Source organism: Ixodes scapularis, unplaced genomic scaffold (genome assembly GCF_016920785.2).
Source record: "Ixodes scapularis isolate PalLabHiFi unplaced genomic scaffold, ASM1692078v2 PGA_scaffold13__105_contigs__length_92229423, whole genome shotgun sequence".
Taxonomy (NCBI): Eukaryota; Metazoa; Arthropoda; class Arachnida; order Ixodida; family Ixodidae; genus Ixodes; species Ixodes scapularis.
Window position 1 is genome coordinate 49907523 of NW_024609839.1, and position 23592 is coordinate 49931114.

Genomic DNA, 23592 nt, shown 5'->3' on the forward strand with positions numbered 1-23592 from the left:
TTTCCAGTCAGTCTCCCTCGTTTTGCTGATATCTCGAACGTCTCCGTACTCAATTACGCGTTAAACTACAGAACTCGCGACAGAAATGCAATTGCGAAACACGAAGACTAACGAAAACAACCTTCCGCCCATTGCATTCAAGCGGAAGGATCTGCTAGCTTGAAGCGATCCAGGCGGCGCCACCTTCGACGCGCGAGGGCGAGAGAGAAACAAAAAGGGGGAGGAGGGAAAAGAAGTCGCTACTTTTCAGTATAGAAAGACCTTAGGTGGCGCCATCTCGCAGGGCCATTCCGCAATAGCAATATAAAGCAACTTCCATGTCCTGACTCGTCGCTAAAGGGTGGCGCTGTTATCATATTTGGTTTGTTCTCGGTGGACGCCAGCGGTCCAGGTTTCGACAGTAAGTTTCCCAACTGTGTGTTTTAGTAACGTTGCCTTAATGTCACGAGTTGGTTATCATGTCTACTTATCATCAGTTGCTAACATGTTTGATGATATATGTAGGTAACACAATGGAAGTCTGTAGTCATTACTGAAGGTCATCACATGTTCAACTGCAGCACCGCCAATTTGACTTTCCGACATCGTTCTGATTTGCAAAATTAAAAAAAAACTATCCTGCTATAAAAGTCATGGCGAGCGCATGGTCAATTGAGGACGCGACGGCAGCGACGTCTTTGCTGTCAACGCAGATTCTATCTATTTATCGGCTGCATTGCGGACAACCTGCACTTTACCGGGCGCTACTTTCTTCCCGCCCAATAAAACATTGAAGACTCTCTTTGAATACATTGACGCCAGAGTAACACATGCATATTCGACTGACGGCAAGCCAGTTGATTATGCATGGGCTATCTAGGAACGCGGAACGATGTCTTGCTTGTCTGTTGCTGAAAAATTGACGGGCCACGCATGCAAGCCCCAGGGGCTAGTCACCGTCGCGTATAATCACTCCACTTGCAGTCGCCGTTCGGCTATGGTGATCACAAGTTCAGGCAGCTGCATTGGTCGATTGCCGTACACAATGTGGCCAGTAATGCAAAGAGGTAGCTGCGTGAAGCAATCATGTCGTTTGAGTTGTTGTGGACACACATAACGGTGAACGCCGCCCGCAATCGTCCAGATAAAGTCCTAACGGCACGCGCCCGATTAGCCTCAGCCGGCGGCGACTCAGCCGTCCAGACAGCGCTGATGAGAAGATAAAAACGTGCTTCGTGACCGCTCGCATCTCGAAAGAGATCTCTCAGTTTCAGCGCGTTCATAAAACTGTTATTGCCGCCGTTGAGGGACGAAACTATAAGGTGAGCGACGAAACAGTGCCTAAACAACACGCGTAGCGGAAACGCCAAGTTCTACGTGACGTGGGGCATACATAAAACGAATTAAAAAACACGCATGTCTGCCATACAGACTCACGGGAAATCATGGCCCGCGACAGGCTTCCGCCATAGAGGTATTGTAACGTACGCTAGAGATTCAACTAACGCTAGTGTGCTGTGGCAAGTTGAAGTCAACGTTGGTTGAAGCAGACAGCATTCAGTCGGTCCGCGTAATGCCTTTCTAAGGGACAACGCGAGTGCATCTTCTTTGTGCGCTTAATTATAACAGCAAATATCAGGGACAACTTGTAACTACTAGGTAGGTTGGAACATTCCTCAGTCACGCAGGCGAAATAATTGGTCAGTTAATACGTTTTCATTTCAAATTCATGGCATTAAAAACGGTGCTAAAAAAGCTTCGCACACGTATTTACGTGCACTGTCGGACACTGTTAGAGCGAACACGGCATCGGTGCTTTCCAGTCAGATATACGTGGCAATACGTGCCAAACGGGATGTAGGGGCCAAACGAACGAAGAACTGGAAAACCAGGAGAGACGGCAAGAACAACACTCGATCAGCAACTCTTTGCGCATGCAGACGATCAAAATAAATTCAAGGCCACGTAATATAGTCAGTTTTTCAATTAATAAGTACTGCTTCATTCTTTTTGCACGTGAAGATGTGTGAAGACGTTGGAAACATCACCCGCACGCTCGAAATCTTTGAAAATAGGGGGACCAGAAAACAGCGTGCCCAGTAAAAGCTACCCGGCATAGGAAATAAAAAGGATTCATCATCCATACCCCATACTTTATTATTTACGCTTTGAATGTTTTAAGCGCTCGTAGATATGCACGACGTGGTCATATTTATATAGTGACAGGACGGGCATATCAGCAATATACAGGGTGTTTTTTTTTTATTATTATTTCAGATTTGTTTTAAAGAAGCCGTGAAAGCTACATTTATGCGGATTGTGCAGGTGAGGTTTGCGACCAGGGGGACATAGTGTAGGGACATAATCGGAACTATCAGTCGAGTAATGAAGTAAAATTTCTTAATTAAATTTTTAATTATTACAAATATACATATAGTTCCAATTAGAAACTTGCTGAGCCTCATCCAAAACCACTATATCAACTATTTTTAGAAGGATATAATGCCGGGGCAACGTTTTACGGCGTTCTGTGAAAACGCTTCATTTGGACGCGGTAGATTTCGGTTTCTTATCGAAGCGCATCCACGCGCCCGCGGCCCTGCTCCCCAGTGGCCAAGACGCGCAACACACGTACCGCCATACTTCCCTCCATTCTACGAGGGAGGCGAGGAGGTGGCTTCGCGCCGTGACCACCGGGCAGCAGGACCGCGGGCGCAAAGGTGCGCTCCGATAAGAGACCGAAATTTAGAAACGCGTCCAAATGGAGCGTTTTTACAGAACACCATAAAATGCTGCCCCGGCGTTATATCCTTCTAAAAATAGTTGATTTAGTGCTTTGTGACGATGCTCAGAAAGTTTCTAATTGTAACTTTATGTCCATTTGCACTAATTAAAAAGTTAATTAACAAATTTTACTTAATTAGCCGACAAATAGTTGCGACTACCTCTCTATACCATGTCCTCTTGGCCGTGTAACTCACCCGCACAAACCGCATAAGTGTAGCTTTCGCGGCATCTTTTAAACAAATCTGAAGGAATAACAACAACAAAAAAAAAAGTCTTTATAAGCACCTCCGGAATGCTGGCGAACCTTGAACACCTTCACATTCCTTTCATTTGATATGTTGCTCAAAATTGTCGCTTGTTTCTGCATACCTCTATGGATCGGAGGTTTGGGCCCGAAATATAGCGAAGTTTAACATCGTTCACTGGCGAAGAAAAATTGTTGTAAGTAAAGCAATTACACTTTTAAAGTGTTAATAAAGGCATACATACTCTTCGGTACGACCCAAATAACAAAGGTTATCCATGTTATTTTCCGCCGAAAAGACAAAATGCACGCGCGTTTTCCCATAGGAACGAACAGGAGCACCGAAAGAAAAGATTGGTTGCTGTCTGCTTCAATTTACCTCCTGGAAGTCGCATAGGCACTAGCGCAAGTTAAATCTCCAGCGTACATTATTATAATAAATCTATGGGTTGCACTAGACGCTTAACGAAGAGTCATCTGGTAACGCCGCTTGCAACCAAGGCGATGAGAGGACTTTGTTTGTCAGCTGCGACGCGCGCGTTGCCCCCAAGAGGGCGTTTCACGTAAGGGTGACAGAAATTGCCAAAATTAGTGTAGTCGAGGTGAAACGATAATTTTCTCGGGACCGCATTACTCATGATGGCGGACGTCAGAACATGCGCGATGCTTACTAACTCGTTCGTTAATTAAACAAACGTGACTTATTAACCTTTTAATTAGTGAAAGTAGGCACACGGTTCCAATTAGAAACTTGCTGGGTGCCATCGAAAACGACTAAATCAGTAATTGCCGGAAAGACTTTGAGCGCGTGAGAAGCGTAGTAGTGCGCTAAATTTACCACTCGTGGAGCACGTACAATGCGAGGACTCTCATAAGAGACGGAAAAATCGCGCGGTCGCCTTACCGCAACCGCTAGCCTTGTACCTTCTCCACGAGTGGTAATTTTAGTGCACTACTACACTTCTCACACGCTCGGAGTCTTTCTGAAAATTACCGATCCAGGGATTTTCAATGACATTCAGGAAGTTTCTCACTGGAACCTATTGTCTATTTTCACTAATTAAAAAGATAATTAGTAATTTGTACGTAATTAGCGACCGAATTATAAAGTATCGAGAATTTTCTGACGTCCGCCTCCACGAGCAATGCGGTCCCGAGCAAATTGTCCCTTTACCTCGAATACACTAATTTTAGGAATTTTTGTCACTCTTACGTGAAACACTCTGTATATAATCGAATATATGCGGGTGAATGAACCGTACTTGATCGAATTGATCAATGTTTTACGAAACCACCGAAAGACAAAATAAACGCCGGACCCAGGATTTGAATCTGGGCTTCCCAATGCCCCCCCCCCCCCCCCTCCACCTTGATTTTCGGGCATTTCCTATCTGCCTTATTAATGCACAAGGAGCGAACTGTATCCAATAAGAGGTGTTCTGAAAGCACACACCGCCACGTGGAACGCGATACGACGCTTGCAGGCATGTGGTACGTGCTCGTTATGCTCCAAAAATCATCTCACTGTTTGTCTCGTCACGTGTACACGTATTACGTTTTTGTTTTATGACCTTTAGATACACAGCATCATCATCATCATCATCACCATGCTGTGCACAAAACCGACGCAGATGTGTCGACTCCACTACGTTTCACTTTAAAGGCCCATTCATACACGAGCGTTTCCCTGCATTTTGTTTCTTGCGTTACTTCATTAATCACCTAGAGGCATCCGTGCTTCGTCTACAGACTGCAGAGCTGCTCAACGCTTCATACAAAGCACGGATACCCGATCACTTTCGACGTAAGCAGACATAAGCTCTCGTAACTTAACATAATCAGAACAAACGGCAGATCTGTCTGAACTGACTTAAAGACAGACCACAGCGGACGCTTCCACCCAATGGAGTAAATCGAGTAGCGCCGAAAGTGCATCGTCGTGGCTTTCATCGTCTTAGTGCCACTTTTGTATCACCCACAAAAGCCGTTAGACGAAAGTGGTTCGCGATCCTGCGCTTTTTTAATGCGAAAGCATTCACTGTCCCATGGAGCGAAGCCGGCGTTGTCTGTAAACGTCTGTAGCAGCGAAACGGCACCCGAAGTCTCATTGTCCAAAAGCACAGTAACGCAGATGCTTCGTCCCGAAAGCCAGCGGGGCGCTCAAGGTTAAACTGGACGCGCCTCAGAAAAAAAAAAAAAAAAAACATAAAGAAAAGCACAGCGACGCAGATGGATCGTCACGGTTAGCCGTGGAGCCGGCGGGGTTTACAGCGCCTACGCAGTGGAGGAGCGTGACTTCACCGCCGGAGCGCCATGGGAAAAGGGAAGACGTAGCGTGCTGCTTGTAGGAATGCGCTGCGTGTAGGAGTGCTTTCGCATTCCTACACGTAAGCAATAGAAATTGTCTCTGCCGATTTTTTTTTTCTGTGCGTGATCGGTTTAGCCGTTGATAGCGAAACCCACAAACAGAACGAGCGCCATGACAATGGCGTCGTTATGCATATGCTTCGTGCGAAGCGGGTGCTATTAACGGCTTTCAAGTTCGCGTCATCTAGTGACTGCTGCGCCAATTATTCGAATCTGCAGCTCTTTGGGCACGTATACTCTGAGCGCGTGTGTATTCGATACGAGGGGTTCCGTCAAGCGTTCGGCTTGAGCTCGGCCCGACTCGTATCGAACACGAGCGCTGTGTCACCGTTCGGCGAGGACTCGGAGCCAAGCACAACTCTTCGTGCCCAAGAAATTCGTATCGCCAATGTTGCTTGATGGATTTTTGAAAGGGTCTATTGGCGATCGTTATAATTCAAAACTGCGACTTTCTGAACTTCAGCTGTTTTGTCTGGAGGCTTCGGTGATATTGTTTTGCTTCGTCGAGGACTGCTTTAGTATTTATGGAGGACAAAGACGTCCTTCTATTTCCTATGAACATTCCGACAACTGGCTACCCGAAGTTTAGGCCCCAGAAGGACAAAAGTTTCGTTAATCTGAAGTGTGCATTATTTATTAAGTACTCTACAGAAACGGTTTTACGGTATTTGGGAGTTCAAATGTAAGTACCACATATTACAAATTGCCGCTTATAATATTGTCAAAATGTTTTTCAAACCAAAAAACAAAGAAAGGAAGCGCAAGAAAAAGGGAAATATACGGGACCAAGTGTTCTACTGTTACTCGGCATGTGGCTCCAGTGTTCTCTTTCGTGGTAAGAAAGTTTCAAAGGCACACGGTTCTAAGAGGTTCCAAGTGCGTTAACGGTTCTTAAATCCCCGAAACCACTCTTTAATGTCTTCTAACCAGGGTGGCCAGATGCGGCCAAGCGAATAAGCAAATAGTCGTCCCCAATCAAGCCCAAAAAAAGCGGCGTGACCTTCGTGAAGAAGCCCAAAACAAGCGGAAGTTCAATAAATGTACACATTCTTGAAAATATTTAATTCATAATAAAATGAGAAAGAGAACTGGTTAAAATACAAAGGCGAATTCGCTCAAATTCGAAGTCAGCGTGATATGCACTGTCCGCCGTATAGTGGCATGGCACGTTGAGTAACATGCCAGCTTGAGCTCCAGTTCTGGTATCGTTCTTGGAGGTGACGACTTGGTGAAGGCCATGGTAGTCAAACGTGCCCTGGAAAATTACCGAGAGTTCCTCACGTGTTTTTCTGTTGCCATGTGTTGAACGAGGTCGGCATGATGAGTTCGGATCTCGCACTTGCACGCTGCTTCTTTATTGCCTCCGGTGACTGGTCGGAGCCAGTCCTTAAGCTGTGTTTCCTTTTCCCCTTTACAATATCGTTTGCCATACTTCGACCACTTCGAAGCCATTTTGCACAAAATACAATGGCAACTAGACACGACGACCTCAACTGCCGACTGGCAAGATGGGCAAGGTGCCAAAACATTTGTGAATGGATAGTAATAGTTTTGTACTTTGTGACGGACGGTAGCTAGCGCCACCTAACCGCTGCGCCAAACGGTCATGCTGTTTTTCGCGTTTTTGACGACAAACGCGCTGTCAGTGAGCACGACGAGCACTAAAATAAGAATATTTGCAGGAAAAACGCGAATAAGCACAAAAAACGCGACAAGCGACTGGAAAAATCTACCAGCGACACGGTGAAAAAAGAAGCCCAAATCCGCTTATAATAAGCGCAACTAGCCACCCTGCTTCTAACCAAATGTAAATTATCCCTTCTTAAATACTGCATCTCATGCGTTATCAGACTTTGGACATAAAAGTAGCTGACAAATTTTTTTTGTGACACCGGACCACGAATTCCTCACGGCCTCTGCTTCCTAAATGGGAGTCGACCAAAATTCCAAGAGAGCCGACCTAATACCGGCACATGGAATCGGTTGAATGGGGTCGGGCGTCCGCACCCGCCACAACCGTGCGTGTGGCGGCGTATGCATCCCCTCGGCCCCGTGATCCGCGAGTTCATTTGGGCGACGGTGTCCTCTCGGTTTACCGATGACGCGCACACGTCCGACACGGCGTTCCGACTGAGGCCTGTTTAACGATTCAGGCGTATAGAGGGGTTGGGCTGCCAGGTTCGCCGCTGGCGAAAGGTCGAAGTCTGACCGATGGAGGAGGCGCCGAATAAAGGCCTTTTTAATTACCCCCGAGTGCGGCGCGAGGCTTTGCGCAAAGTTTTGCGCTCCCGATGAAGTTTTTTGGGTGTGGGGTTGGCGACTAGGCGTCGTTAGGCTCACGGATAGATTCGTTGGAAGGCCCACAGACGAGGGTAAAAGTTTTTTACTAAAGTAATTGTGCTCTGTGATATGTTTAGACGGCGGGAACATAGTTAGCCCCAGTGGACGCCTTGTGATTCCGTTGTACGTGAGAATTTGCGCCAGTGCAGTGTTCCTGCTTGCCTGGAGTCCTTAGCGTGCTTCTCACGGCCGCGCGCGAGTACGGCGCCGGGGAGGGACGTCTTAGAGCAGAAATAGGACGTTTTAGAGCAGAAATCTCCAACGCTTTGGTACCCCAAGCATCTTGAGGCGGCGCGCTGAGCATACGCGGATTTTCTGATACCTCTCTGTGTGACGCCCAAAGCTGAGGGGGGGGGGGGGGGGGGGGGGGGGGCGAGGCGAAAGCGTTGGGGCCCACCTTTTTTTAACGGCCCATTCACGTAAGAGCGTTCTCTTGCGTTTTCTTACATTACATTATAAGTTACCGGAACACCCGTGCCTCGAGCCTCGCGTGCAAAGCTAACTCCTTGATCTGGGTTGCCACGTTCCATTTCGCATCCACAGTAGAAAACAATGTCTCCATGTTTCTGGCAGACTAAGCTCCCGCTGTGTAGATAACGAACGAATAATTACATCCGTAGCAAAAGATATCCCGGCGACTCCCGATGTAAGCACACGTAAGCTTCTGAAACTTAAGGCACCTTAAGCAGACGGTGTGTGTACCGGCCTTTAAAGGGGCGCGGTGCAACGATATTCAGGTGGATTGTTTTTCTTTCACTTTACACGAGTTTGCTGGCAGGGGGGGGGGGGGGGGGGCACGTGTACTCGCTCGCAACGACATTGACCAAGAAAGCTCTTTGTTGTGGTGTAATTTCAAGGAGAAAAGCGAGCGATTTCTTTCAAACTCTCCTTAGCAAAACTTGATTACGTAATTTGGAGGTCGCTGTGCCCCCCAGCGCTGATATTTGAATGCGGCTCAGAGATTGGACCCGAGCATTCCGTGAGTACTCGACGTGGGCTTGCGAGGATCACTCGCTCGACAAGCATTCGAGTCTATGGGGTATTCACTGGACGCCATATTTGAGGGCGCTGCTGAGACCGCATGCTCAGAACGAGCTCACATTAATAGGCTTCTAAGACCGGCAATCTTGGTGGTGCGGGGTGCACGTTGCTAAAGAACTGTGGAAGCTCGGCATCAGCACGAGCCCAGCATTCGTGCACACAGCTATGGCCAGCAGTGAATACTCCCTACACTCCGTTTCACCTTACGTTGTACAGCAGCGAAGGCTAGAAGCGCGAGCTCATAACGTTGGCGCCTGCCCTTAATGCACGAGAGCTTGTGCCGCCCTGTGCCCTAGAGAAAGGAGCTCGCGCTTGTTGCCTTTCCTGTGGTACATCGTAAGGTAAAACAGACTATAATGACCGGTGCCTAACTTTTTCAATGACGACAATAGCCGAACCCTAATAATGTCCGGAACTCAGCCCGGCCCTGTGTTTTGTCGATCCCAGCACGTGGCTATGATAAACATTGGCGGAATATAATCGGCTCCAGATCACGTTGAACTAACTGGATCGCGGGGAAGTAGCTCCAAGTTCCCCGTATGGTCGCCATTTTGGCTCATGAAACGAGCGATTTCTCTTTGAACTCTCCATTCTTGGTGAGCCCATCTAAATTCGCTGGTGTCGGATAGGATGACTTTATAAGACCCTTTTGCTGTCTACAAACATGAACTGCCGCTTGCATCCCACGTGACTTCCGGTCACTCCGTCTTTGCAAGCCTGTCGAGCTAGGTTATGTAACTAGTGCTAGAAAGCGCAAATTCTAAACGGACAACAAAGTTGCAGGGTTAACGAGGTCCTTAGCCTCTACAATTTAACGTTTTGAAGGAGGAAAGCTGGTTTACTCTGTGACGTCATAAAGCCCCTTTATATTTCAAAAGTAGCGCAAAGTGTGTCGATGCACGAAGCACGTGCAATGTGCAGCCCTTGGGAAGATCATGGCGGCACAGCACTACAGTGACAGCACAGCACTGAGCTAACTTTCAGACGCCATGAATTTCCCCGAAGTGGCGCGCGGCACGTGCCTCGAGCATTTCTACAACAATGAATGGCGCCTTTTTTTTCCGGGATACAGGGGCTTTATGACGTCAAAGCCTCGAGAACCGCCTGTGGGCGTTTGTACAAAAAGGGTCTTATATAGAGACGTTTGTTCCATATCAAGATTGTGCTATCCACACACCGGCGAAGCAGGTGTTCATCCTCATACCATGGACCACATGCGGTGTCGGTGCTTGGAGGCATTGAAAAAAAAATGTTCCTGCTTTTATATACGCAAGAGCAACAACACAACTGTAAGAAATCCGGGGAGATTGGCATGATTGATAAGTTTGTTACATACACAAAGCCAACGACAATCATATTGGCCGGGAACGCCTTCAGTTCGATGACGCTTCATTGTGATTTTGGTGAGATTGGGTTAGGACAACCCTCTCGAAGCTTCAAAGATTTGGAGGGGTTGAAATAGCGATTGCCGTAGCAACGGAGACAATTAGCCCATCGCCTTGTGAGGCCTTGATCGTCTGTATGTTAGTATTTAATAATAAGATTCATTTCTTCATCAAGTGCAAGTACATGATGGAAGGGGACTGGGGAAAAAAGCTGCATTTGTGCAACTTGACGAGCCCGAGCTCCCTCCTCAATTGGCAACAGCGGCAGGTCACAAAGCAAATGCATCACTTTGTAAACAAACAAAACAAAATACCAGAAATAAAAAAAATACGCAGGTAAGTAAATCAATGTACAAAATTCCAATGTCGCAGATAAATTAGCTCTGCTAAACAGACGGTTTACTAAAAAAAATAAGTGCACGTTTAAGGGTTCAAGATATTCAAGACACTCAACGGTTCAAGATTCAAGATATATCGTACAACTATGTAATTCTATACTCATTCACTAAATTTATACTCGACGGATATAACTGTAACTTATAAATGAGGACATTGAGTGGAATTTCTACTTAGTCATTGCTATGCAATTCACTCTACAAGAAAAAAAAATTTTCTGATATATTTTACTGTTGATGTTAAAAGATTAATACTATGAGTATTTAGGTAATTAAGGAGGGTCGGAAGCACGTTGGATAGCATTTGTTTACCATACGTTGTTCTACAACTAAAAACTTTCCAGTTGTCTAGGCTACGAGTGTTATATGTTTATTTATTTATTATTTATTTATCAATACTGCCAGCCCAATATAGGGCCAAGGCAGGAGTGGGGTGATACAGTGTCACACATGCAAATTATAAACACAACAGTTTTAAACAAAAAGCAACCTTAGCACCGAAAAATATTATATACGACTTATTCGAAAGAAGAGAAACAATATCAACAGTAATACAGTAACCAAATATAATACTAGTAATAACAATACCAGTATAGCAGTAAATGTAACAGCAGTAATAAAAAATAAAGACAGTAAAAATAATTTCCTAAGAGCAATAAAAGCAATCTTAGCACTGAAAAATATTATCTACGGCTTTTTCGAAAAAACAGAGTGAATCAATATCGACAACATCACCGGGAAGGCCGTTCCACAAATCAATTGTATGCACAAAAAAAAAGATTGTTTATGGCTATTTATTCGAGCTTTAATAGGGGCTACGGTCTTTGAGTGATGCAAGCGTTCCGAGTAAAAACGTTTTGGTTTTAAGTAAACGGAGCCATCAATTTTTATACAGTTTTTGAAAATCTGAAAAGCTCTAACCGTTGGCTCTCTCTTCTGTATGACAGAGGGCTTATATTGACTCTCCTTTTAAGTTCGGTCACAGACGTAGTTCGTCTGAAATCTGAAAAAACTATACGCACTGCTAGCGATTGAATATCTTCGAGTTCTCTGACCAGAGAGCTCTGCCATGGGCTCCACACTGCAGACGCGTATTCTAACACAGGTCTAATAATTGTCTTCTTTCAGTGATAAGGATGCTTGTTCACTAAGATTGACAACGTTATTTTTTTTTTCAGACCCATAACTTAGACATAACCGATATTTATAGGTATTGTAGATATGCATTAAATTTAATTTGGTAATTGCTCGGCTGCCAGGAAGGGAAGGCATTGGCGCAATTTTCTCAAGATTCAGCGACTTTAGATCACGTTAACTGTCGTTCAAATCGCAAGTGCAAAAGAAAAAAAAAAACGCCGCTCGTTTTTTTATTATTATTACACAAGGCGGAAACCTAACTCGTGTTTCATTGGTTATAAACGTCAGGGATTCAATTGAGTTGGTATCTACGCCGAGCACAAAATCGTTGCCCCGCCCCTTTAAACTCTCCAATGAGCACATGGTCCCCGAGATCTGCAGCGCGACCTTTCACCCCATGTGCTCCAAGCTGCGATAACATACTCGGCCACCAATCCTTCCCGCCTCCCTTTACCGTCGCATAAACTGCATTTAGCGACCTAAGGGTTCTTGACTCTACGTTTTCTTTTTTTTTTTTCCACCTAAATTTAATTTTCTTGCTTAGTTTTTCGCATTTTCTAATAGCATTCTCATTGACACGTTACAGAGGCCAGATACCTACCCCAATTCCCGAAAGGTGTTTCATAATTGCCAGTGTGTCGGTAATCTAAACCCATTATACGTCAACCCAGTTGAGAAACTGCGTTCAAAACTTCTAGCCACTCCACTACAATTTCGCAACACGGAATTGCGAAATTGTACGGAGAACCGCGCCAACTTCATTCAAACGAGATAAAAAATAAATTTACAAATCTGCAAATTAAGCAATCTTTGTTCGATTAAATGCACCGCAGCATCCACGGAGAGAAAAGGAACGCTGGCATGTAAAACTTCATTCTGCATGCGACTTTAAAAAAAAAAGAGTTTAGAAGGGGGTAAAAAGTAGAATAAATGGTTATTTATTATAAACTCATCCTAAATAAACTTGCCCTCAATACGGGATAGGTCACGCCATAAAGTAAACATCAAGATATGGTTTTACTTGACCTAGTGGACGTGCATTTAGTGATGTACGGTTCTTTTTTTTTTTTTTCTTTTTTTTGTAAAGAAGCAGCAGTGAACACTCAAAAATAGACATCATTTCACTGACTAGAGCAGGGGTCTCAAACACGCGGCCCGCGACTCGCTCAGAAGCGGCCCGCAGGCAACCGGCTGCGAGTCCCGGTTTCCATGTCTCGAGCGCTAGCAATGACATGCGTCATAGTGATCTCATCTCGTCGATTCATTTTCGCTCGGAAAGTAGCTCCGCTCTCTTCACCTCTTCACGTAGTTTATACTTATCTGTGTTCATTTGCCCTTTGTTTCGCTTTATTCCTTGCTTCCCAGCTTTTTTGTATGTACAACAATTCCGCTACATGTCTGCAACCTTCAGCTATTCGTTGAAGGATCCATCTCGGCTGCGCAACCTCTCGCTTAGCAGGAGCAAGTGCCAAAGATAAAGCTATGAGCTCGGGATTCTCACCTTCAAGAAAATATCACAAGTAAAAGACGAGTGTTTGTTCAGAGTGTTATAATAAAAATTGTGAGGAATTCAAGCGGAGAACGATAGATTCCTTGCTCTCTTGTTCTACTAAAAATGCCAGCACGTTGGCGGAGCAGTGTAATTTTAATTTCCGTTATCACATCAGGTCAGGGTCCAAAGTTGTCATATAAGCAAACCAAATTTAAAAATGTCACTGGCAAAACTGAGAGTTTACGAAAAGCATAGGGCACAGGTCTCTTCTCACTAAAATCTTCAACACCCCCCCCCCCCCCCCCCGTCTTACGTTGGTCCTCAAACTTTCCGGTATGGGCTATGTGGCCCCCACACTCAAATGAGTTTGAGACCACTGGACTAGAGGGATGGCAGTTGTTGTTGTTCAGTGGCCATATTATCACAGATGAGATTGAAATGACATGAAAAGGCTTTGCTTTCAAGGGGATATTTTCGCTTACTTGTGTATGTTGCGTCTTTTTGTTTTGTTTTTAGTCTCAGTCGTTCGTTTTGAACGCGTAGCAGCGTAGTTCAATTAACGTACCACATAAAGCGCGGTGAGGTTTCACCCGTTCTGCGATTGCCGAGTCACCAGGGTTTGCAGATGTGGTAGTGAATTCACAGCTTCGTTGAATTCATTTGGTTTTAATTTGTAATTCACGCAGAAATCTTTTCCTCTAACACTTTCTTCGACCATCTTTCGCGAAGCCTTGAAACGTTCCTTACAACCTTTATCGCATAATACGTTAAGTTTTACACAGTTTTCTTTAAGTAAAATGGTAATAAATATAAGTTATACCCGAGAACAAATAGTGTACCTTGAATGATATTAAAAATGCACGCCTTATCATTATTGAGTGTAATTATAAGAGCAACGTGCGTTTTAACATTTCAAAAATATGCTATTTTACATCGTGTAATCGGTATTTTTTTTTGGCGCCATTGTTTCTTCGACAATTCACTTTGTTTTTTTTTATTTGTTTATATCATTATTTATAATGCTTAAATCCCGAGACTGGGAATGAATTCAAAGATAAATTATAAAAACACAAGAAAGGTGACTGACAGCCTCTCAAACTGAACTAACAAACTTTATTTCATGCAACGCTCTTTTTATCTAATTCCCAAGGACGTCCACAGCCTCCAACAATATATACGAGCAATATATATATATATATTTTTATTTTTTTTTTATTTTCAGGTAATTCAATTCCTAGGTTAGCTCGATCCGAGCACACCAAGGCAGAAAACAATATCAGCAGGCCCAGAAGAGAACCCTACCGAAATATTTTCATTTGACACACAGGTACACAAAGGAATAGAAGAACCATGTCACTTGAGATCACCCACACATCTAATTTATCTACAAGTTCCAATACGCAGCAGCTCGCCTGCACTTTGAGCATTTTTCGTAGCATTATTTTTTTTTTTCATTACTCATGTAGATAATTTTGTTACTTTTGTACGTAATCAAATCTACTCCTTATAATTAATTTTGAGGAGCGCGTGAACTCTACATTGCATCGATATCTTTGAATTAACCGGACTGCCTAAAAGAAAGATCAAAGAGCGTGTTGGTAAAAATCAACGAGCTTGAGTAAACTTAGAGCGGTAAACCAGCGGTCAAAAATGGCACCCCCCCGGTTGCCGCCATCTTGCCTGTTTGCCACATTAGTGATCACGTGACGTTAAGGTGGCTGCGCCCAAAGGTAGGGCAGATCAGATTGGCCAGATCGCGGTCAGCAGATGGGCACTCTGGGGCTGCGTTCGAATCTTACACGAATGGCGCCGAGTTATTTCGGTGGATCAAGTCACGTGACGAGACAGATGCAGCAACGCTGGACGCGGGTAGGTTTTCAAACGCAACGGGTACAAGAACTTCATCTAAGAGTGAGATAAAAGCTGCGTTCGATTTACTTGCACCTCCTGCGCCGGTGCAGAAAAGTGTAGGGCAGTCTACTTCCGGTATATGCATTGAGATACGACAGGAAGTACACCGCCCCACACTTTTCTGCACCGGTGCAGGAGCTGCAAGTAAATCGAACGCAGCTTCTATCTCACTCCTGGGTGAAGTTCTCGCACCCGTTGCGTTCGAAAACCTACCCGCGTCCAGCGTTGCTGTATCTGTCTTGTCACGTGACTTGATCCGCCGGAATAACTCGGCGCCATTCGAATAATCGAACGCAGTTTCAGAGTGTCCATCTGCTGACCGCGATCTGGCCAATCTGATCTGCCCCACCGTTGGGCGCAGCCATCTTGACGTCACGTGATCACTAATGTGGCAAACAGGCAAGATGGCGGCAACCGGGGGGGTGCCATTTCCGCTGCAGGCAGTGGGTTCCGATTTACCGCTCTAAGGTAAAACTCAAGCTCGTTGGTGAAAATACAGGAGTCAAAGAAAGAAGAAATACACCTCGGGACAAGGACAGACAGCACAGTTCTTTCAACTAGCAACACACATGTGGAGACACCAGTAAATGTGTGTTGCTGGTTGAAAGAACTGTGCTGTCTGTCCTTGTCCCTAAGTGTTTTTATGCTTTCTTTGACTTTTGCCTAAAACAAACTAATACCCCTGTCAGACGGGCTAGTTTAGTGTCACTACAAGCGAGTGCACTTCAGCCAGTCGAAACGCACTCCAAGTGTGCTGGTGCTACACGGGAAAACTTAGGCTATGTTCCAAATCTTACCCGAGTAACCTGCCTCCTACGTCAGCGGGTAATACCACGTGACATCGCGAGTAAACGATCCGCGACTCGATTTTGGAACGGCCAGGATAATCACCCGGATACTACGCGGATTGGCTTCGTCTTGGGCGACGGCAAAAAGAAAACACAGCAGCGATGGCAGAAAATAGCAGACGATCCTTTTGATCATGGAGAAAGCACCCGAAGAACGGTAATGTTAATGACGACGCGGTGTTTTTCGAGGTGGATCCACCAGCTCCTTTTACTCACCTTCGTTTTGAGCTGTATATTGAGATCAAAATTACCTACTCCTTACAGCTAGACATAAAAAAAAAATGTGTTTTTATTAATCAGCGCGATCGCTGCACGGTGCCCTAAACGCATATATTCCACGCATTGTAATTTGCACCAATTATGTTTTGCAGAAATATATTCCACACGGTGCAGCGGTACAGCGCGAGGGTGCTTTCTCCAGAATGATATGAAACTCACGTTCGCTTTGACGCGAATGTGATTACAGTGAAATTTTCGAAGCCTTCACTGCTTTACAAACGTTATCCTCTCATTACACACACTCTGGAGGAAACAAAAATACTACATTATCATATACTTAGTTCAAACATTTTCGGCCTTGAACGTGAGAATACGGCATTCCCCCAACGCCAAGGACGAGGAGCTCCTGTTTACGCTCGCACTCAGATAATAACAAGTACACGTTCCCGGGGAAGGTCGACGGTCTGGATGTAATGCAGTCAATTCCTGCGTTGACAACAGCAAATCGCAATAACCACACATGCTGCACCTAATTCTTTGTCATTTCGAACGTCCGCCACCAAAACCAACGGAGCAAGCGAGCTTTGACGCCTGTCGGCGCAGAAAGCAGACGACGAACAGATCACGTGACGTATTTACTCGATTCGATCCGACTTTACCCCCCGATCGAGGAGGGTAGCGCGAGTAATTACTCCGGAGTAAACAACCCGCTTCTGGTACGCGAGTTCTGACGTCATCGAGTAAGCTCGAGTAAGTTTTGAAACGCCACGGTACGAAACTTTTACTCCGGAGTCGGATCGAGTAAATTTTGGAACACAGCCTGAGTGTCACTCCAAAATGATGGCAATGACGATGGGTAAGTAATAGGCACGCAAAATATTGCAGTGCATACGGATTTTTTTTTATATATAGCTTCGTCGTCTCATTAGAAACACGTTACCACACATTGTTGCGCTAAGTCACGAGCTTTAATCCGAATTTAAATCTGACTTGATAATTACGATCAGCCATTACAAGCCCGTGATACACGTCCGCACGTCGGTACGATGTTCATCCAGATCGAAACGAGCAGAGGTAGGGATTGAACACAGGATTCCTGGGTTCTGCAGCGCGAGCATTCGCTCCGCGTGCTCCGAGCTAATGTAAGCAAGCCTTTTTTTCTAGTGTGCACGAGCCCACTCGGCCACTCGCCACAACGAAACATCATGGAGTGTGTGGAGGACGAGCTGGAGGGTGATATCCGCGATGTTGGACAGTGGAAGCGCGTGGTTGGGGCACTTTTCTCCGTGAGAGCCCAACGCCTTTCAGATGAGAGGCAGCTGGACCTGAATGCCGACGCACAGGCAAGAATTTCAAGTGACATCCATCAGCAGCTGCAGGCCAAGGCCTTCACCATAGCCGCTCTCATGGCCGACAACCTACCCGTGATCAGTCGAGAACGGTGGACTTTCCAGAGGAACGAATGGTGGTTCGAAGACACCTTGCCCCATTTGGGCGAGTTCCATTTCAAGCAAGCCGTTCGTGTCTCTCCTGCCACCTTCAGATTCCTGCATGGTGGAGTCTTGCAGGCGCCTCCTGGGGTGCTATGTTGCGCTTTTTGCACTCCCAGGGCCCGTTTTCTCGAACGCGAACCGTGGTTTAAAGTTAACTATTGTCCCTAGAAGAGGGAATTCTAGGTCACGTGACTGGAAGAGCAGGGGCGCCGAGGGAGGAGCAGTACCTACAAGCAAAATGGCCGCTACGTTGCTTAATGAGGGCTAATAGTTCTTCTTAGTTCTGCTGAACATTCATTTCGATCCGGCTGTTATATTAAGGACGCACCACCAACCCATTAGCACGTCAGGCAAAGCGGTAGTTCAGAGGGGCTACTAAACTAACCGACGGCAGCATTCCGCGAACGCATCACTCTTCAGCAGTCCGGGATCCAAGACATATGACGGTACATAAGCCTTGCAAGTGTTTTTATGGTGAGTAAAAAAATGTTTTGCGAACGAGTGTTGGTATATATTTATACAAACACGTTTAATTTGTTACATTATGCACGAAAACTCGTGAGCAGCGATTACTTCGCGAAGGAAGGGGGTTATCCTCGATAAAGTCTTCGTTCCGGGTGAACAACTGGGACATTGTACTGCTTTTTTGTTCGCAGTGCGCCGACAGTAATCCGACAGCATCGAGGTTTCTACATATCCCCGGTGGCCAGCAATTCAACGGTGACGAGAAGCTTAGCTCCTCGTCACCGGTGGATCGGTTGGGCAAAAGGAAAAGAGGGCAAACAATTGAAGTCACCAGGAATCAAAGAAACGTGCGTCGCAAGGAACAAAAAGGAGACTACAGCACCGGCGTTGCCAGACTGGAAGACACACGGGAAATGTATGCGTTGTTTATGGCGAAACATATTGAAGGAAATGTATCTTACATTTTCGAATATTCGTCGGCAAACCCTAGCATAGTAGCTAAAATTTCTCGTACCATCTGAAGTAAATAAATTGGTCTTCAAGTACAACATTACTACATTTTGACTTAAAATACCATACTAGATCGATAACAACCATCGGAAAAAGAGGATAAACAAAATGATTGGCTTGTTTCACCGATAGATGGCGCATCTTACTGCCCAATCAAAAATAATTACTGTTGTTCTATATCCAGCCGTTTATTACAGTACCTAGGTACTTTTTCCTTCCTAGGCACCGTGGTTTACCAAAATGGGTTTACCATCGCTTCGAGAAAACCGGCCCAGGAGACTTGGAAGAAGGAAGTGACGTCAACGACTAGAGCAAACGCAGATTGGATGTTGACAGAAGAAAACGAAATCAACATCTAATCTGCATTTGCTGCGTTGTTGACGTCACTCCCTTCTCCCTAGTCTCCTGGGAGTGCAAAAAGCGCAACATAGCCCCCCTGGTCGTCGCTGGCTGTCGCGCCGGGGCCAAGGCTGGAAACTAGTTTAGCCGCTTGTTTTTCTACAATGCAGTACTTTCCTGCCAACAGAAAACAAGTGCGCATCTAATATTACTCCTATCAAAATAATACTACTTTTACGCAGCGTTAATTTCTTCCATTATTTTTACTCCTAGAACACTGCTATCGAGATTACACACTTGGTCTACCGGAGCGAGCGTAGTGTGCTCCCCGAACTCACTTCATTGGAAGTGTGTTCTTCGGGCAGGGCTGGGGATTGAGCTCAAGATCACTGGGTTCTTCTCCAGCGCGAGCTTTCTCTCCACGTACTCCGATCTGGTGGGCGCTAGCCCCCTCGGCCGCCGAAACCCCTTAATAAAGACACATTAAAAAATTAGACGTTTGCAATTCTCTGTAATGCCGAATTGGAGCGCAGCTCTTCAGGAGGAGGGGGGAAGGGCACGAAGGGGAGGGTATGCAGCTGCTCCCCCTCCGTACCCTCCCATCCTCCTCTCCTGCTCCCATCCCACTTAGCGTAAAAATTTCGCTAAATTTCCCGCTAAATTAAGCCGGGAAAATTTCCCGCTGAATTGACGTGTGTCGTCACATGACACGTCACCTGAAATTTTAAATGTGACGTTACGTGACTTCAAACGGGTAAAATTTTCCCTCCAAATTTAGCAGAAAAATTTTCAACCAAACTTAGCAAAATCTTTTACTGCAAAATTTAGCGGGAGAAGTTTACCCTCGCGCCGTCACACGTGACGTCACCTGTGACGTCATTTTGGGAAACAGCCCTTAATGCAACGCGCGGTCATGCCGACGCCGCTCAACTCAGAAACGGGTTCCTAGGAGCTCTAAAACAACGATACATTAAAGGGATACGGAATCGAAACTTGAAATATAGAGAAAACATCAAGAAATGAGTTCAATATGATCAGCTAAGCCTGTAATGAATAATCGCACGGTCGTATTTTGAGCAGATGGCTATATTTTATGCTCTAAATGCCGCGATTTTGGCGAGCGCTTCAAAATCAGCCATGGAGGAGCGCGATGCATCTCGGGAGATCCGGCAGACGCCTGGACGTCATCATGCCTCGGACGACCAAGCGTACCGTAGTGACGAGTTTTGCCACTTGGAGGCGTCAACGCGTTACAATCTCGCTTTGTCGAAGTACCAAAGGGCTGTAGAGATCGCGGGGCCAGCACGCGCACCAAACCTGAGAACAACCGAAGCACGCGTTTGCACGTCGCGCGAGAGCTGAAACCAAGGTGGCTCACTTCGTTTTGGCTCTTTCCACCAAGACGCCTCGGTATTGCGTTCAGGCCTAGGCAATCTATACCAGTGAGCGGACATACCGCTGCGGCGCTGCTTTCAGAGGCATGTTGTCGTCACGACATTCCATTGAAGCTTCATAACCAACTACCAGGTGGTTTTTGATTATCGTTTAATTCACTTTAAAATATGTTTTCTTGCGTTTTCTAGCGCAATATTTATGTTTCTGTGGTTGTGCTGCTACCTGCGTCGTGTTGAAACAAAGAAATGAGCTCCAGAATTTGGTTTCCGTACCCCTTTAATGAACAATTTTACGCCAATGGGATGATTCTCATCCCATTGGCGTAAAATGATATTTATTAATATCCTTAAAGGGATACTGAACTAAAGAATTTAGTGCCCGTAATAAGTGGCGCACGTTCTTTCCACCAGCCAGCAGCCGCCGGTGTGCGCGAGCACACGCAACAAAAATGACGTCACAGACCTCCATTCGCGGTTGAGAGGACAATGAAATGCATGGGCTTCGGACTAAAGGAGAATAAAGACAGGCTTTTCATCTCTACAAGTGAAAGCTACGTGCTTGTTAGACCAATTCATCGCTTACTTTTTACACCAGGCACCACTGTGTATATGAAAAACTTGTCTTTATTCTCCTTTGGTCCGAAGCCCATACATTTCACTGTCATCTCAACCACGAATGGAGGTCTGTGACGTCATTTTTGTTGCCTGTGCTCGCGCACACCGGCGGCTGCTGGCTCGTGGAAAGAACGTGAGCCACTTATTATGGACACCAAATTCCTTGGTTCAGTATCCCTTTAACGCTTACTAGTTACAGGTTAAGAAAAAAGCTGCACATCGATATGTATTCATCCGCCGTCAACTTACCGCCAATCGCGCCCGAGCGTCCTCGTGACGTCACGGCCTCTGCGGACCAATCCTGATTTTTTTCCGGACGAAAGCCTCCAACATGGCAGCCTGGACCTAGCAACAGGACACCAGCATTTTTCAGCGAATATGCTGGTCTTGCCACGGTATTTTACTAACGCGAGGCCATGCCGCGAAGTCTCAACGGTAACGACTTGCGTTCGCAGTAGCTTTTGTGCGACGACGTGATGATCCGGCGATGGTATCGCCATCGGAAAGTTCGAAGCGGACGCAAGGCTTAGCATCGCTGGGCCGCTCGTCTGACGTCGTCTTCTTTTTTTCCTCTCGTTGGAGGTCTGCGTTCCCTGCCTCGAGTCGCCTGTCAATACAGTGCCGGTATCGCCGTTTTTCTTCCCTGTGGACTCCGTGGGGCGAGATGAAAATGCAGCGCTCATCATCCAGTGATAACAACAGTATGTATGAGCGAGATTAGCAGCACGAGTGAACTGCCGGCACCCCCAGCACCGGGTTCCTTTGCTAGGCATTGCCTGCGCCCTCGCTTGCAACGGTGGATAAATAAACGAAGTGTAACTACTGAAACGACGTTGTACGGCGTCATTCACTCAGTTGTGAACCGTGCAACTCCTGCCAAGTTTTCGTCGCTATCAATCAAATGGTAAGTGACGATTGCTATAGCGGCCTCCTTTGCACCTTCGATTGCATGTAGGGAGGATAAAACCAGTGGTATGCACGATACCTACCTTTTCCCGGTGTCGTTTGAACTGACATTCTTTGTGTTAGCGCTCATCCGAGAAAGCTATAAAACATTAACAGTACTAAAAGAAACGAGCTATAGAAGTAAACAGACAAAGTGCAAAGCTTGTTAAATAGCGCGAATCTTGGCAAGTGAAAGTTAGCTCTCCCCATTTCTAACACGAGTCGCTGTTCTCGTAATGCTCGGCATTACGAGAATGTAAACCATAAAACTCGGCATGATAGTAGGAGACTGAGGTTGTAGGCAAGCCCTATAAGCTCAGCCTCCCTATTGCACCGCACAATTTGTGGATTGGGGTGATATCCATACAGATATCAATACGGACTCTCCGCTTCCGCTCTAACTGCGCTTACCACAGGCGGTGACCCAGTTGGTCGAGGTGCATGGAGGAACTCCAAGCTCTGAGTTGCACCTTCTAAGCCTTTGGGCCAGCCGATTCGAGGAAGTGGAACAGTGCTGAGGGATTGGAAACTCTATGCTGCTCACTTACGGCCCAGTGGAATATGTAAGGCAGACCTTACAGACCTCAAAAAGCCTTGACCAGTGCAATGAGGTAATGAAGCACAACATCACGTCAACAACATGAGACACGGGAGACGTGTACGACACGCATCCGATTTTACAGCATATGAGTGGTCCTTAAAAGGACCGTTTTGTTTTTAGGGTTGATCCCCCTTGATGTTGACATCACGGGGCGTCGAGGGGCCCCACACTGGACATGTCACTCTCAGAAGAAGTGTCACCTTCATTAAGAGCGATGACGATTGGCTCGATGTGAGCACTTGTCGTTCCTCCTTGTTTGAAGCTTTCTTCCACTTTGACGACATGCCTCACAGCGTTGCACCAGTTACTAGCCGTGACCTGCTCAGCTTCTTCTTTGAGGAGTCTCTCAACGTCGCCAATCTTGAACATTGTGTTTCGGGCTGCGACACGATTCTTGATCTGTCCCCAGATGAGTTCAATTGGGTTGAACTCACAGTGGTAGGCTGGAAGCCTGACCACTGTGCAACCAACCCTTTCTGCAGCAGTGTCCACACGGTACTTCACGTACTGCGGCTTGACCGACGACACGATTTCAAGGAGCTGCCTCTTCAGCATCTTGGCGTCCCAAGCAATACCTTTCGACGTGAGCCAGCCCTGGATGAGCTCCTTCCGGGAACTGGTCGTCGGCACCGCCTCTAACCGCCGGGATTGGTACGGGGCATTGTCCATTACGATGACACTCCCCGTCGGCAGTTTTTGGAGGACATCGTCGAACCACTTTTCGAACCGAGGGCCGTCCATTTCCTCGTGGTACTCGCCGGTTTTTTTGCCGCGGAAGACGTCCAGGCACCCAGGGACAAATCCATCTTCGCTGCCGATATGCGTAACGATGAGGCGCTGGCCCTTTACCAACGGCTGCTTCAGGCCCGTTGTGAGAACTCGCATGAAGGCGTCGTGGGACGAGGTCACAGTGCTGTCCACCCACACCGTCGAGGCAGTGTGCCCGGCCGTCACCCACGTCTCGTCGAGGTAAAAAATCTGGCGGTTCTCATGCCTGTGACGCGTGATGTCCCGCAAGTACGTCTGCTGCCAAGCGACGATGTCGTCTCGCTCGACCATGAGCGAGTTTCGAGCCCTCCTTTCTC

The 23592-nt window shown here is 46.3% G+C and overlaps 1 protein-coding gene across 1 annotated transcript in view; it reads right to left on the reverse strand.

Annotated features, from left to right (window-relative positions):
* Nucleotides 1-23392, reverse strand: part of LOC8026773 (corticotropin-releasing factor receptor 1-like) — a 76662-nt gene extending 53270 nt beyond the window's left edge. The window contains exon 1 of the mRNA XM_042289627.1: nucleotides 22708-23392. Within this exon, the coding sequence (XP_042145561.1) occupies nucleotides 22708-23392 (685 nt within the window). The remainder of the gene's footprint in view (nucleotides 1-22707) is intronic.
* Nucleotides 23393-23592: the final 200 nt, after the last annotated feature.